A 15,215-nucleotide genomic window follows, 5' to 3' on the forward strand; every position below is an offset into this window, starting at 1 on the left:
AAAAGTGTTTTCTCTGCCAGGTCCAGTTTCTTCCTCTTCAGTGGCCAGTGTCTCGGGGAAGGACAAAGAAACTTCTAAAGACTGGCTTTAAAGATACTCTGCTTGAATCGCAGCAGAAATTACATTAATGCTTTGGAGGGAGTTGCTACCAATCTTTCAAAATGGCAACAATCATTCCATTAAGCTGCATCCCACTTTGTGTCATGATGCGTTAATGATGAGGCAGAGTGGTGGTAGTGAGGCAAAGCAAATGAAGCAAGTCCTCCACTCTGAATCCCACGACCTCTTGGCCCCTGTACCCAAAGATTTGCAGGTCAAAAACCAAGATGACCCATGGCAGAAACACTCAACCTTGAGTACATGTCATTCTCAAATAGAGTTCCCTTTGTGACATCCTTTACCCTGGCAAAGGGAGGCAAAGCATCATGTGGGGTTCAGGCTGCAGAAATCCTTATTTTTAACCCAACTGTGGAGTCTCCTATAATGACTAAGCATCTCTACTTTGCTGTTCACTCCCTGTGTAGTCCATTGATGATTGGTGCTATGGTCTGGACAATCTTCATTCAATCTCTGGTGCTGAGTACCCTGAAGATTGCTTATATTCCTGTCTCTTTATGGTCACTCACCCACTATCCTGAACTCTCATCCTTTGGGATGGCTATCTTTATGAACATAATGATATGGGAAACACTTAGGTTTCCTGATGGTGTGCAGCAACTCCAGTAGTGTCTCCGAAATCTGCAGCTTGCACTTAAGTAGCAGGAAATGCTTCCAAAACTCATGGTCCCTAAAATGAAAAAAGTATCCTGAACTTTCCATGAGGAAGAGGAATGGAAAGCGAGTGATCTTGGCTGGTAATCTGTGATCTTAAAAGTTCGCCCTCTTAAAATCTAGTGCTTAATTTAATTATTAATTTTAGTTTGTGCCTCTGGATGCCTGGCGAAAGTGGGTACTGCAGATGCTGGAGATCAGAGTCAAGATTAGAATGGTGCTGGAAAAGCACAGCAGCTCAGGCAGCTTCCGATGAGCAGGAAAATCAACATTTTGGGCAAAAGCCCTTCATCAGGAATGAGGCTGGATGCCTATCTGGTTCTCACTGTCTCTTGCTGCTCCTCCTCGAATCGCCCCATGTTTTTCAAAAAGTACCAGAGCAGCACTCATTCCCAACTTCCGTATTCTCTCAAAAGGCACTCTGTGTAACTGAGCTCTGTGCTGCTTAGGGCAGAAGTATTACTTGGCTGTGTTTTATCAGATATAGTGTATAATATTTGGTATCCCCTCTCCCGTCAAATACTCCAGAAATTCGGTGCAAACTTTTCCTGCATAGGGGGAGATGTGCAGTCTGAAACCAAAGTAGAAAAAGCAATTGGCACATTAGGCAGCATCTTCCTAAAGACAATTGGATTTTTCACTATTATCCTGTGTCAGTGCTAATATGCTGTTTGTGTTTAGCTATTAAACACAAAACTTATTCTGGTCCTAATGTGTGCACATTTTGTGTTTAATTTTTTTTGTGAAACAGTACAGAACTGGTGTGTTGAAGAACACGCTGCTTGTGAGTACCTATGTGTGCCTGCACCTTACACTGAGCAACACCACGCGTGCCTGTGCCCAGATGCTGTGATACCCAACAGGACTGGACGTACATGTGGAAAAGGTAAGATAAATCACTGCCTAATCGAGAACAGATCAGTTTGGAGTAACAGACCACTGTAAATCATTTTCATCGCGTCTCTGGGTCTTGAGGTTTGGTAGCCCTCTGCTTCTTTGAGGTCTATTCATTAGGGGTTCCTAAGAGAGTGAGTTATTTCCCTCTGCGGCACCACGACTGAGCCTAATTGAATCATAGAGCACAGAAGAGTTTCTTTGGCCTATCTAGTCTGTACCACCAAAAATATATTAAATGTACATTATTCCCGCTTTCCTGCTCTCGCCCTATAGCTTCAAATGTTATGGCACTTTAAGTGCTCATCCAAATACTTTCTAAAGGTTGTGAGGTTTCCTACCTCACTACCCGCCCAGGCCCCCCACCACCCTCTGGTCGAAATAGTCGGTTCTCAAATCCCCTCTAATCCTCCTGCCTTCCACTTTAAAATTATGCCCCCTTGTTATTGACCCTTCAGATATGGGGAGCCACTGCTTTCTATTCAGCCTGTCCATGTCCCTCATAATCTCCATCAGTCCCCCCTCAGCCTTCTCTGCTCTAAAGAGTAAACCCAAATTATTTCCGTCTGTGTTCAGAGCTATTGTCCTTACCTAATATCTGCACACATTTTATTCAAAGCCAGAATCACTGTGCCCTGTACAACAGTCATGGATGGGAATCCCAAGTTGGCTTCTCATAGATCTTCCTGAGGCCACTTTGCATGGTCTATCTGAGATGCAGTAACGCAACACAGACCGGCATTAGTATTTGGATCATAATGGTGTATATATTCTGTACCAGTGTTGTAGGTGAGGGAACTAAATGTGATGTATCTAAGTTTGCTGATATGAAGCTAGGTGTGAAGATAAGGTGGATTTAACAAAACTGCAGAAGAATCTAGACACATAAGTGGGGGGCAGCATGGTGGCTCACAGCGCCAGGGTCCCAGGTTCGATTCCAGTCTTGGGCAACTGTGTGGAGTTTGCACATTCTCCCCGTGTCTGCATGGGTTTCCTCCAGATGCTCTGGTTTCCCCTCTCAATCCAAAAATGTGTAGGTCAGGTGAATGGGCCATGCTAAATTGCCCGTAGTGTTAGGTGTATTAGTCAGAGGGAAATGGGTCTGGGTGGGTTGCTCCTCGGAGGGTTGGTGTGGACTTGTTGGGCTGAAGTGCCTCTTTCCACACTGTAGGGGAATCTAATCTGATCCCTTGTAAACAGAGCAACAATGAGGTAGATCAAATGTTGGGAAAGAAAAATAGACAATAATTTATTTTCCCCCAAGTTTGGAACCGAAGAGTTCTGCTACATGAAAAGTTAAAATGCAGGTACAGCAACCATGTAACTGGTTTATTTCAAACGTATAGGGCCTTGAGGACTTTATCCTGTTTTGATTTCCTTAGTCAAGGAAGGAAAAATGTGCTGTGGGAGTTCCACAAAAGTTCACAAGTTTGGTTTGATTTGATTTATTATTGTCCCATGTACTGAGATATAGTGAAAAGCATTATTTTGCATGCTAACCAGACAAATCATACCTCACATTAGTACATCAGGGTAATAGAACAGAATGCAGAATTTAATGTCACAGTTATAGAGAAGCTGCGGAGAAAGATAACTGTAATATGAAAGGTCTGTCCACAAGTCTGATAACAAAGGGCAAGAAGGCTGTTCTTAAATCTGTTGAATTGTGGATGATGGTTTTTCCTGTGGGGAGAGATTGTGTAAACTGGGCCTGCATTAAATGGAACCTGGAAGAATGAGCGGTGATCTCATTTGAAATACATGAATTTTTTTGCATGTTTCTCTGGTTGGTGGTTGAAAACCAGGACACTCCAATTTAGTACAAGGGTTTGGCTGTTTAGGACAAGACGAGAGATTCCTTCACTCAGTGTTGTGAAGCCTTGGGCTTCTCTCTCTCAAGGGGCCAAGCGTGCTCAGTTGAGTATAACCGAGGTAGGGGATAGCATTTTGTTTACTAAGGATATTGAGGAATTTGGTGATGGGGCAGGAAAGTGGAATTGAGGAAGATCAGCCATGATCTTGTTGAGTCATGGGGCAGACTTGAGGGACCAAATAGTCCCAGTCCTCTTCTACTCCTTAATGTATTTACAGCTTAGTTGTAGCCTTTTCATCAAAACATTACCTTCATCAATGACTTTTGGTCATATATTTCCAGAGGCTGACCCCGTCGCCACCTCACCGGAGCAGGCTGACCCCGTCGCCACCCCACCGGAGCAGGCTGACCCCGTCGCCACCTCACCGGAGCAGGCTGACCCCGTCGCCACCTCACCGGAGCAGGCTGACCCCGTCGCCACCTCACCGGAGCAGGCTGACCCCGTCGCCACCTCACCGGAGCAGGCTGACCCCGTCGCCACCTCACCGGAGCAGGCTGACCCCGTCGCCACCTCACCGGAGCAGGCTGACCCCGTCGCCACCTCACCGGAGCAGGCTGACCCCGTCGCCACCTCACCGGAGCAGGCTGACCTGAAGCAGCTTGATACTGTATCTGTTGGAATTATTGCTCTGATTGGCAAGTTTCTTTCTGTTGCACATTAAACTTTTCTACTTCAAAAACCATGAGGTGCTGGGGGGAGAATTCTTCACGTTTCAAGACCTAAATTCATATTGAGAACTGGTCTGCTTGTTGGACTAAAGATGGGGCAGGATTCAAAAGATACATTAAAAAGCATTGTTTTGTGTGCTGACCAGACAAATCATATCTTACATAAGACCATCAGAGTAATAGAACAGAATGCAGAATATAGTGTTGTAGCTACAGAGAAGGTCCAGAGAAAGATCAACTTAATATGAGAGGTCTGTTCACAAGTCTGATAACAGTGGAGAAGATGCTGTTCTTGAGTCTGTTTAGATGAGGTACGGCTGTAGACTTGAGGCTGACTCTGACTCAATGCAATAACCAAGAATGCCGGCAGAGCGGGGAAAGAGCTAATCTTATGAAGGATGACGTGGGCAGGCTTGGTGATGGGATTAAAGCTCAGTGAAATAAGATGCACAAGGTTAGCTTTATACTAAGCTTGAGAGCTTAACAGGATCAATGATTAAAACATATTTTCCTTTGAGGGAAAATCTATAACTAAGGGCCATTGTTCCAAAATAAGAGGTTTAAAGTGAAAAAGAAGATTGTTTTCCCCCCCTGAGTTGTTTGTCTGTGGAATTCTTTCCCAGAAAACAGACCAAGAGATTGACTACATTTTAAGGCTACATTAGACAGATTCTTGATTTATTAAGGAGTCAAATATTATGGGAGACAGGCAGGAAAGTGAAGTTACAGTCACGTTGAGGGGCTGAATGGCCTTCACCTCCCATTTTATTGCCTCTGGCAGAATCAAAATATTTACAATGATCTAGAAAATAAATCTACTTCTTGGAGTAGATTTCTGATTTTGAGGTATTTATTTTTCATTTTAATGCAATTAAAGAAACATTAAATGAGCTTATGACTTGTGCCACAGACCCTGAATTTTCAGTGGTGTTTTATAAAGATGTTATTTGGAACAAGGCTGTGCATTATGTGCTGGCTGGATGCAGAGGGAGGTAGAGATGGGAGTGATCACTGGGTAGAAAGGCAATACCATTCTCAGCAAACCTCCTTGCTGGTCTATCAATTTGTGTACTCGTAATGACAGTGTGTGGCTGGGTTGCAGTGTGTGTATCACTTTGTGTAAGTTTTCAAATATATTTTCTTTTTTCTTTTCCTGCCTGCAGTCATCCTGCTGGGAATTGTGATGTGTTGTGCTGCCGTACACTGGCGAATGATTGTTGGGCACGTCAAAACCTCACGCTTCTATTCTCCTGTTCATCTCCACACAGAGAATTCAATCATCTGTAATGCACAGAGAAAAGATACAGTGTCCCAACAGTAAGTTTTGCCACCATAATGTTAAGATTGCAGTCAGCTTACATTGCACATAGCAGTAACTGAACCTGAACCCATTACAAGAATGCAGGGACTGATGCAGCTGAGAAGGCTACAAGGCTGAAATTAGACATCTCATTATCATACCATTACACAGTGAGGTATCCCAACTTTTACAGTGTCTCCCTGAACCCAGCCACCTGACTGGGGAGTAACAGCAAGGACAGAGGCATTTTGCAGAACAAACTGGGTTTATTGGGTAATAGCAGTTGCATTTCTTGGGTCCTTTGCAATTTTAGAATGCCCTGATGTCATAGAGATGTACAGCACGGTCCAACTCATCCATGTCGACCAGATATCCCAACCCAGTCTAGTCCCACATGCCAGCATTTGGCCCATATCCCTCCAAACCCTTTCTGTTCATATACCCATCCAGATACCTTTTACATGTTGCAATTGTACCACCTTCACCACTTCCTCTGGCAGCTCATTCCATACGCACACCACCCTCTGAGTGAAAACGTTGCCTCTTAGGTCTCTTTTATATCTTTCCCCCCCTCACCCTAAACCTATGCCCTCTAGTTCTGGACTCCCCCACCTCAGGGAAGAGACTTTGTCTACTTACCCTCTCCATGTCCCTCATGATTTTATAAACCTCTATAAGGTCACCCCTCAGCCTCCGATGCTCCAGGGAAAACAGCCCCAGCCTATTCAGCCTCTCCCTATAGCTCAAATCCTCCAACCCTGGCAACATCCTTGTAAATCTTTTCTGAACTATTGTTGAAATGGAGGAAAAGCATTGATTTCCACACAAGGACCTGGTTTAACATTTCATCCAATAGATGAAGCCTCCAATAGCATAGCACTGCAGCATTCATTCTGTGCATGCATCTTGAGTGAGGCATGAATCTACCAGCTTCCAATTCAGGTAAGAGTAATGCCCAGTGAGTGAAACATAGCACATTTTTACATCCTAATTTCATGTAGCCAGTGATTGAAAGCTGCTGAGAGGAATGGGGAATATCTATTCTTTGGGGAATCATCTGGGCAAGGAACTTTGAGTAAAGTTACTAGTAGGAGAAAGTGAGGACTGCAGATGCTGGAGATCTGAGGTGAAAATGTGTTGCTGGAAAAGTGCAGCAGGTCAGGCAGCATCCAAGGAGCAGGAGAATTGACGTTTCGGGCATGAGCCCTTCTTCAGGAATGAGGAAAGTGTGCCAAGCAGGCTAAGATAAAAGGTAGGGAGAAGGGACTTGGGGCAGGGCGTGGGAAATGCGATAGGTGGAAGGAGGTTAAGGTGAGGGTAATAGGCCGGAGAGGGGGTGGGGGCGGAGAGGTCAGGAAGAAGATTGCAGGTTAGGAAGGTGGTGCTGAATTCGAGGGTTGGGTCTGAGACAAGGTGGGGGGAGGGGAAATGAGGAAACTGGAGAAATCTGAGTTCATCCCTTGTGGTTGGAGGGTTCCTAGGCGGAAGATGAGGCGCTCTTCCTCCAGCCGTCATGTTGCTATGGTCTGGCGATGGAGGAGTCCAAGGACTAGTTACGAGTATTCTCATTTTCCATCCAATTGGAAATATTATTTGAGGGTACCTGAGAATTGAGTGCTAATTTGATGCTGGGAACTAGCAGTAACAAGTCTGCATTTACAGACAGCTGTGTTGGGATTTACTGGATTCATCCGTTTGGATGATCCTTTTTCCTTCCAGCTGCTGAAATTCCATGTGCCTTTATTAAAGAGGCAATGTCAGCCTGAAAGTAGTTTTTTTTAGAGACTGAAGATGTAAAACAAGACATGCCCCTTCTGTGAATTAGTGATATGATTTATTATGCATTGCATTAAGATGGAAATAAAAACTGCTGAAAACCTTAAAAAAATGAGCCAGTGATGAAATATTAACTTGAGGCTGATTGACCTACTTTGTGTAACATCTTTGATGTTAAGTGCCAGTAAAGTTTTCCCACTGCCCTTTGTCTCGTCTTCCTTCTGTATCAAAACAAAATTGTTGCAAAGGATTTCACACTCGGAATTAATTCTCTTCATTGTGACCTAGGTCAGGAAACACCAAGAGGACTCATTGTGGCAGAAACAGTGAAGTATTCCATTTCATGGTTAAAGTCTCAGCGATGGGCCAGGTGGTCAGACCTCCAGATTGTCAGGGATTAAACATACGACTGAAGCCCCTCATGTATAGGAATTGCCTGGAAAGGTTAAGGTTCTGATGGGCAAGTCCCCTGATGCCAGGATCCTCTGTAAATGGCATTATTCCATACTTACATGATGGCTATGTTCAAACCTGGTCCAGCAGTTGGTAACCTTCACAGCCAATGCCCACCCTCAGCACTTTGCTGACCTGACCAAAGCAACACCTACCCACCCAAACTGACACAACTACCTCCCTACCAACTGTCCAACTATTCTGTCGACAACCTGACCATACCCCAACTCCTCACCCACCACCCAGTCCAGACCTTTATACTTACCATATAGTAGCTAATGCTAGAAGAGGAGGAGGCATGTCATGCTTACTCTGATTCCAACAGGGATGGCTGAGTTTGCTGCACTTCACATTTCTTTGACAGCATGGATTGGGAAAATTGTGGAAGAAATGTGCAGCAGTTGGTCTTCATGTGTGATGACAATTGCAATCAAAGTTGTTGCTTCTTGGAAGCTTCAGCACCTTATTTTAGTGAAGTATGTAGCTGGATTGTGGTGCTGTGGATTTCATCAATATACAACATCCCATTGTCCTGTAGATATGTCAGTATGTGCAATGGCTCCAATTCTTATCTCTCTGTCAATGATCCAGCCCTGCTCCAAAATTTGATAATTGAGACTAAGGACGGTTGTGCAGTATCAGCAAGTGCTACAATTCAATACAATATTTGGGTCAAAATCTTGGAACACACTCCCAAACAGTGAGTCTCCCCATGTCAAGTGGATTGTAGCAGCTCAAGGAGTGGCTCACCACCTCCTTCTCAATGACCAGTAGGGTTGGGCTGTAAATTTTGCCCCAATGTGACACCTATATCTCCTAAATGAATAAAATTGACCAGACTACACCGAACCTTTTGGAGTCCCTGTTACAGTGATGTCACTGGTTTTGGGATCCCTGATAGTGATGTCACTGGTTTTGGGATCCCTGTTACAGTGATGTCACTGGTTTTGTTAATACAGAGTGACACCACCTAATAGTTCAGTTATTTTTTCTGAACTTTATAGATGTGGATTCTGTTAAAGCTGCAATTTTGAAGGTAAAAGTTATGGGTCAACACAAAATCATGATCTGATTTGATGCTGAGTTCCATGTAATTGGAAAGGATAGCTATATACACATGAACATCAGTATTTAGCCAATAATATGAGCAAGGACCAATTAAGAGTGAAGTGGGATCTGAGAGTTAAATAAAAGTAGAATTCATACTGTTTCTTTGCAGATGTTAGTGTAACAATGAAACTCTCTGAAGGCTATCCTGTTTCCTTACTGCATTAAATCTGCTCCTCTCTATCTGTCTGTTTGTTTTTATAGGTTTTTGCTATCTGAATGAAGAGGAATGGATCTGAGATTTTCTGTTCGAAGTGTTGGGTTTTTAATTTCAGCAGAGCTTCCTATGTTGGTGAATTGATCAAACAGCCTAAGGATCAGTTTAATATTTAATTTCATTGCTCAGGGTTTTGGTAAAGTACTTATTTGTCAGGTTCTGGTAGTACTTATAGGATGTTCTAATGAGGAGATTGTGTCCAAAAAAGGATTCCAGGAAAATTCCAAAAGGGTGCCCCCATTGCTGACCGTTCACCATTACACTGGGAAAAGAAAAAAAACCTCAAACACATTCGAGCATTCCAATCTCCAGCACACCATGGTTCCTTACTTCAAGTTACCACCACCAAAGAGTGACTTGCAATCTCTTCGACATATTTCTGTAGTTAATGCCATAAAGAATCTGTGCATGTATTGCTTCAGATTGAGCTTTGCCAATTCTAGATTGTTGTCCTTTTGGCCTGCCTTAATAGCCAATTTGATGTGTAATTCTGATTGAAGAATGCCTCCCTCACTTGGATCTAGTGCTTAGTGATTAGTGAGAGGATACTACATAGTGGTGGATGTTGATGGAAATCCCTTTCTCAGAATGTCTTGGCACAGGCAGGAGGTAAAACTTGTCAACAACCGAGCAAGATTATTCAAGTGTAAGCCAAATTGGAAACTTAAATGTGATTGCTACTTCCTTATTACTGTGAGAACCTTTGCAAATGTAGAATATTAATAAGCTGAAAATGACCAGCAAACTAGCAGAGGAATGTCTGAAGAGCTTGTGTGACATTCCTTCCCGTTCTAACCTTCAGATGTTTAGTCATTTTAAATATCTGAACAAAAACATAATCCTGTAACATTGGAAATATTTATTGACAGTAAATCTTCAATGGTTTACCAGTTTGAGATTTAAGGCACTTAAACATATTTATTTACACTATAGAAATTTTATTATGCTTTTTATTCTTTATTGCTTTAACATTGGAATAAACTTGAACTGGGTACTTGAAGGTGACTGAATTTCAGCACCAGAGCAGAATAAATTTGCTGGTATAAACGGCATTAATTATCTGCATAATGTGCAGGGCTGCAATGAACGGGGGTTTAGTGGGTCTCAGGGTGTTGATCAGAAAAGATGATGCCAGGATCTGGCTAGTGCTGCACAGGGGAGGGTATCCATTCACATTTCCCATCTCAGATCATGCTGCCTGTTCTGCCAGTGGACTGGGAAGTGGGAGAAAAAGAATGAAGTAGTTATATGTACAGGATTCCTTAGTGTTCTGAGTTAGCAATTGGACAGTCACCACGTGTAGAAAAGATCAGGGAGGTGCTCCTGCTGCAGTCAGGAAATTATATAACTACTTTAAAAAGTGGGAGTTCTAAAATAGGAAGGATCATTGCAGGTGATTGGGGAAATTGCATTGAGATGTTCTTGAATATCAAACGATCTCCATTTCCCAAAGTCGGCTTTGATTTCAATCAGTGTTCCTCCCATCAGTGTTTTTTATTTTGCTGGATTATCTTGGTTTTTCAGCACTGAATTGTCTGAAGTATTTAACCTTCCCTTTTGATTAACCATGCAACCTAAACTGGGCAAATTATACTGAAATTTAATTGACTTGATGTTTCTGTTATCATTTTTTCTATTACCTTTTTTCCAAAGTTTAAAGGGTCAATTTGTAATATTACTGTACTAGAAGTGTCCTTTGCCCAGGTCTCCTCTCCTCCAACTGCCAAGTGCTGTTTCTTCTTGAGAATTGAGGTAAATTGAAACCAGTTGCCTGAAGGTATGTGCATCTGCTCATAAGTGCACCCCAAGTCCATTTCAATGGCCTCACTGCATTCTATAATAAAATTAATGCAAACGGGGAAGCTAAAGGAAAATTAACTGAAGCTTCGAGGTGCCCTTTAGCTGTGTTGCAATAGATGGTCATCCTTGCACTACAAACACCCCAGTACAAATCCACCCACTCCCATTGAGTGGTACAAATCTTGCACCTGTTCTTCACAATATAAACTGCTGACGCACAGGAAAGAAGCAAGTACCATTTCCAGCAGAATCTCCAACAAAAACTGCCCAATTTTATTTACTTCCTGACTGTCGACCTTTACATTAAAGTTGTGCTAGGATGGATTAATTATGGCAGCATCTATACATCCTCATATGTAAGGCCTGGCTCCTTAATTACTAATACTGTTTTTCTTTGTCCAGTTGTGGACAATTTTGTTAAAGCCATAAATAATTGTGGCATCGTGTGAATGGAGTTTACTGCCAGTCAGAAGAAGGTTTTGACGTGTCCTCTTAGGTCAGTCAAGACACTGAAATGAAAATTGAAAGTGGGAAGAAAGAGACCTACAGGAGCTCTGTTAAGAGTGTGTATTGTTATTAACTTGAGCAGAGCTCCGCAGTGGCCATTGCTCCTTTGGAATTGACAATCTCAACCTTATCATCCCAGTTGGTGGACTGGCCCCACTCTGGGAAGCTCTGCTCTTGTTCAGTTCTGTAATGACACCAATTTGCTGTTGTGTTACAGGCTCCTGCCTGTGAATGATGTCCTGAGAGCTGCTGATCAGCTGTTATGTCATGTTTGCAACAGTTGCAAAGTGTTTCCTGCAATTTGTTCAGGTTGCATTTTAGTATCTGTCACCACCTGTCTGTGGAATAGTGTTGACCAGAGAAATCTCTTACAAAGATAAGGGGATTGACCAGGGTAACATCAAATAAAGAGGAGAAATACTCTAGAAAATTAATTGAAGTATGGTACATATACCACTAACACTCCATTTTGTGATGTGTGCATCTGGTCAACTCACCCACTCAAACTGGTGCTATTGTTTGTTGTTGGATTTAATCTTCAGACCTCCTTGTCTGTCCCTAGCAATTCATTCATTCTACATCTTCAACGTGCTGCCCTTTATAGAAAACCAACTGATTTCCGCTGGAAGCTGGTGTCTACAATTAAGTGACTAATCCGCCTGGCCAGTTTTGGGCTTGGGAACAAGTTCAAAATTCAATCCCAATAATTCCTTTTTCCATTTGCTGCTGCAGCTTCCACTCTCAATCTCTAAGAGCAATGAAAACTGACACAGGATGTGATATTTGACTACTTGGTACAAGTCTCACCGATTAGCTTTAGAGAATTAAATTCACTAAGCTAATTACACAGTAGATTAAAAAGGAAGTAAATGCTGCATATGCACACTCCTGTTGCAGGATTGTACTTGAGCCATAAATTAATGATATGCAAGAAATAATATGTTTATTGATTGTAATGAAACTAGGAGATTATTGTCTGTGAATTATTTTTCCTTAGAATGGCACTCTTCAATGACCTTGATGACTGACTCTTGTGTTTTGGCTCTCTTCCTGTTCAGGGAGAATATTGTTATTAAAATTTCATTAAGATTTAACTGGAGTTTGTTAATGTGTAATTATAAAAAATTATGATCAGCTGTTTTCATCAAGTTTGTTTCACTCCATGTTTTTGTAGCTATTGTTAAATTTCATTGGAGTTTTAATACATTTCTGATAAATCAATGACGTTGGATTAAATTAGATTTTCTGGACTATTTCTTTTCTGAGCCGGGGTGGGAAAGGGATGCTGTACTCTCCAAAATGGATCTTATTTGTCTCCTTTTTTGTAGTTGTCTATTTTTTTCTTCATCTTGATGCATTGTTGTAGCCTTGACCAATTTACATGTACAGACTAATATTTCAATGGTTCTGGAGTGGCCTGCTATGGAAGTCTGCTTTGCAAAACTACCCAGAAATATACTTCACTCATACTCGTCTTGACATGTGTTTCCACTGACTTTCTTATCGCTCCTCAGTCATGTATCTAGCCATAGTGTTCCATCCCAAATCATTTACATCTCCTCTTGCCTGATCTTTTATTAATTCAACCCTTTGCTCACCTCTGTTCAATGAAGGAGGTTTGAGAATATTGTTAAAGGAAAACATTCGACACTGATCAGAGAGGGAATTTGGACAACTCACTCAGCTGGCAATTGTACAATAAAGTGAAAAATACATAAAATGACAGTCGGAGAATAGAGCATTTTGTTGCACATTTTACAGCTGGAAGTGTAGTTGCTTTAGTTTCAAATTCTTAAAATCTACTTTGATTTCTATTTCAGATACTCATTAAATCGCTTGTTTATAAAGCAATGTTTTCTCTTTGCAGTCACTATTAATTGATGTGCGGTTTGTGTGTGTTTATGGAGCGCTAGTCAGAAGTCACACCACACCAGGTTTATAATCCAATGGGGTTTATTGGAAATCACAAGCTTTGGGGGAGCGCTGCTCCTTCGGCAGATGAAGTGCCCTATGACAGTTGTCCAGCCCAGTCTAACAGCAGCACATTAAGGAAGTTGTGCAGTAACTTTTTAAACTATTTGTTTATTGTGTTGCAAAACCATCTTGGCTGCTGTTGTCTTTCTCTGCAGTGCTGTCGTGGTGGTTTACTCTGGGAGCTGCAGGAACAGTTGGGTAGAGCTCAGACACTTCCCAAAGGGATATTTTTAAACCTACAGACGGGATTATCTTGTCAGGTTGGAGCCCGGGGATAGACTCTAATCCAATCCGCCTAAACTAATCCTTTAATGGGTTTTCGGGCAGGTTTTAGCCCCGGGGCCGGGGCTGGAGGAGGCGGGATGGAGGAGTGGGGCTGGAGCGGGAGCAGCACCGAGTCCCCGAGCAGCAGCAGCGACGGGGAGGCCGGGCCCCCGGGGGAAAGCCCGGAGCCGAGCCCAGGCCCGGAGGCTCCCCTCCGCCTGAATGTGGGCGGTAGCCGGTTCGTGTTGGCTCGGCAGCAGGCGGCCCTGTTACCGGGCAGCCGCCTGGGGAAGCTGGCCGTGTGCCGGCGCCTGGAGCACGGCCTGGGGCTCGCCGATGATTACTGCCCCGAGCGGGACGAGCTCTTCTTTGACCGGGACCCCGCGGTGTTCCGGGAGGTTTGGCAGCTTTACCGGAGCGGGCGGCCGTGCCTGGGCCTGGGCCTGGGCCTGTGCTCCCGCCGGTACCGCTCCGAGCTGCGTTACTGGGGGGTACCGAGAGCCCGGGCCCAGCGCTGCTGCCGCCTCCTGCTGCGGGAGCGGCGCCAACGGGAGGCCGAGGAGGAGCAGCTCCGCCGGCAGCTGCAGGCCGTGCTGGGCCTGGGCCTGGGCCTGGGGGTGTCCCCGGGCTCGGGGCCCTGGCTCGCCCGCCTCCGGGGCCGTCTCTGGGAGCTCCTGGAGAGGCCGCCGTGTACAGTGACGGGCCGCCTGCTCTGGGTGTCGGGCTGCCTGACCGTGCTGCTGTCCATCACCGTGCTGATCCTGGGCACAGTACCCGAGCTGAGCGGGAGCCCGGGGCCTACCCTGTGGGCCCTGGAGGCCGCCTGTAGCTGCGCCCTCAGCGCCCAGTTCGTGCTGCGCCTGGCCTCCGCCCCTCAGCCCCACCGCTTCGTGCTCAGGCCCATGAGCCTGGCTCACCTGCTGGCGCTGCTGCCCTTCTACAGTGAGCTGGCCGCAGGCCGCCCGGGGCCTGGGCCATACAGCCGCCTCCTCCAGGCCGCCCGCCCGCTCCGGGTGCTCCGGGTACTCACCCTGGCCCGTTACTCCACCGGCCTCAGGGCTTTCGGCTTCACCCTGCGCCGCTGCTCACAGCAGGTCTGCTGCCTCCTGCTCTTCACGGCCCTGGGGATCTTCACCTTCTCGGCCCTGGTTCACCAGGCCGAGCACCACCTCCCCGGAACCAACTTCAGCAGCATCCCCGCGGCCTGGTGGTGGGCGGCGGTGAGGCCCGGGCCCGGGGTGACGCTGGGACGGGGCGGGGCGACGCTGGGACGGGGCGTGGCGACTCTGCGGGGGGCGTGGCGACGCTGCGGGGGGGCGGGGCGACGCGACGCTGGGACGGGGCGTGGCGACGCTGCGGGGGGCGGGGCGACGCTGGGACTGGGTGTGGCGACGCTGCGAGGGGGTGTGGCGACACTGCGGGGGGGCGTCACTGGGACGGGGCGCGGCGACACTGCGGGGGGCGGGGCTTCACTGGGAGGGGGCGCGGCGACGCTGCGGGGGGGCGGGGCGACGCTGCGGGAGGGGCGACGCGACGCTGGGACGGGGCGTGGCGACTGCGGGGCATCACTGGGACGGGGCGCGGCGACTCTGCGGTGGGGGGCATCAATG

At 45.6% G+C, this 15,215-nt stretch overlaps 1 protein-coding gene across 2 annotated transcripts in view; it reads left to right on the top strand.

Annotated features, from left to right (window-relative positions):
• Window positions 1–11,820, top strand: part of LOC122565538 (very low-density lipoprotein receptor-like) — a 55,685-nt gene extending 43,865 nt beyond the window's left edge. Inside the window, exons 10-13 of one of the 2 annotated variants that reach the window (XM_087976181.1) lie at window positions 1,523–1,657; window positions 3,821–4,174; window positions 5,371–5,524; window positions 9,048–11,820. In XM_087976181.1, coding sequence (XP_087832307.1) covers window positions 1,523–1,657; window positions 3,821–4,174; window positions 5,371–5,524; window positions 9,048–9,066 — 662 coding nt within the window. In that variant the 3' untranslated portion in view covers window positions 9,067–11,820. The remainder of the gene's footprint in view (window positions 1–1,522; window positions 1,658–3,820; window positions 4,175–5,370; window positions 5,525–9,047) is intronic. The other variant, XM_087976182.1, reaches the window with a different exon arrangement.
• Window positions 11,821–15,215: the final 3,395 nt, after the last annotated feature.

This window comes from Chiloscyllium plagiosum, unplaced genomic scaffold (assembly GCF_037043375.1).
Source record: "Chiloscyllium plagiosum isolate Xiang-an unplaced genomic scaffold, Cpla_swu_hap1 HiC_scaffold_28, whole genome shotgun sequence".
In the NCBI taxonomy this organism is placed as follows: Eukaryota; Metazoa; Chordata; class Chondrichthyes; order Orectolobiformes; family Hemiscylliidae; genus Chiloscyllium; species Chiloscyllium plagiosum.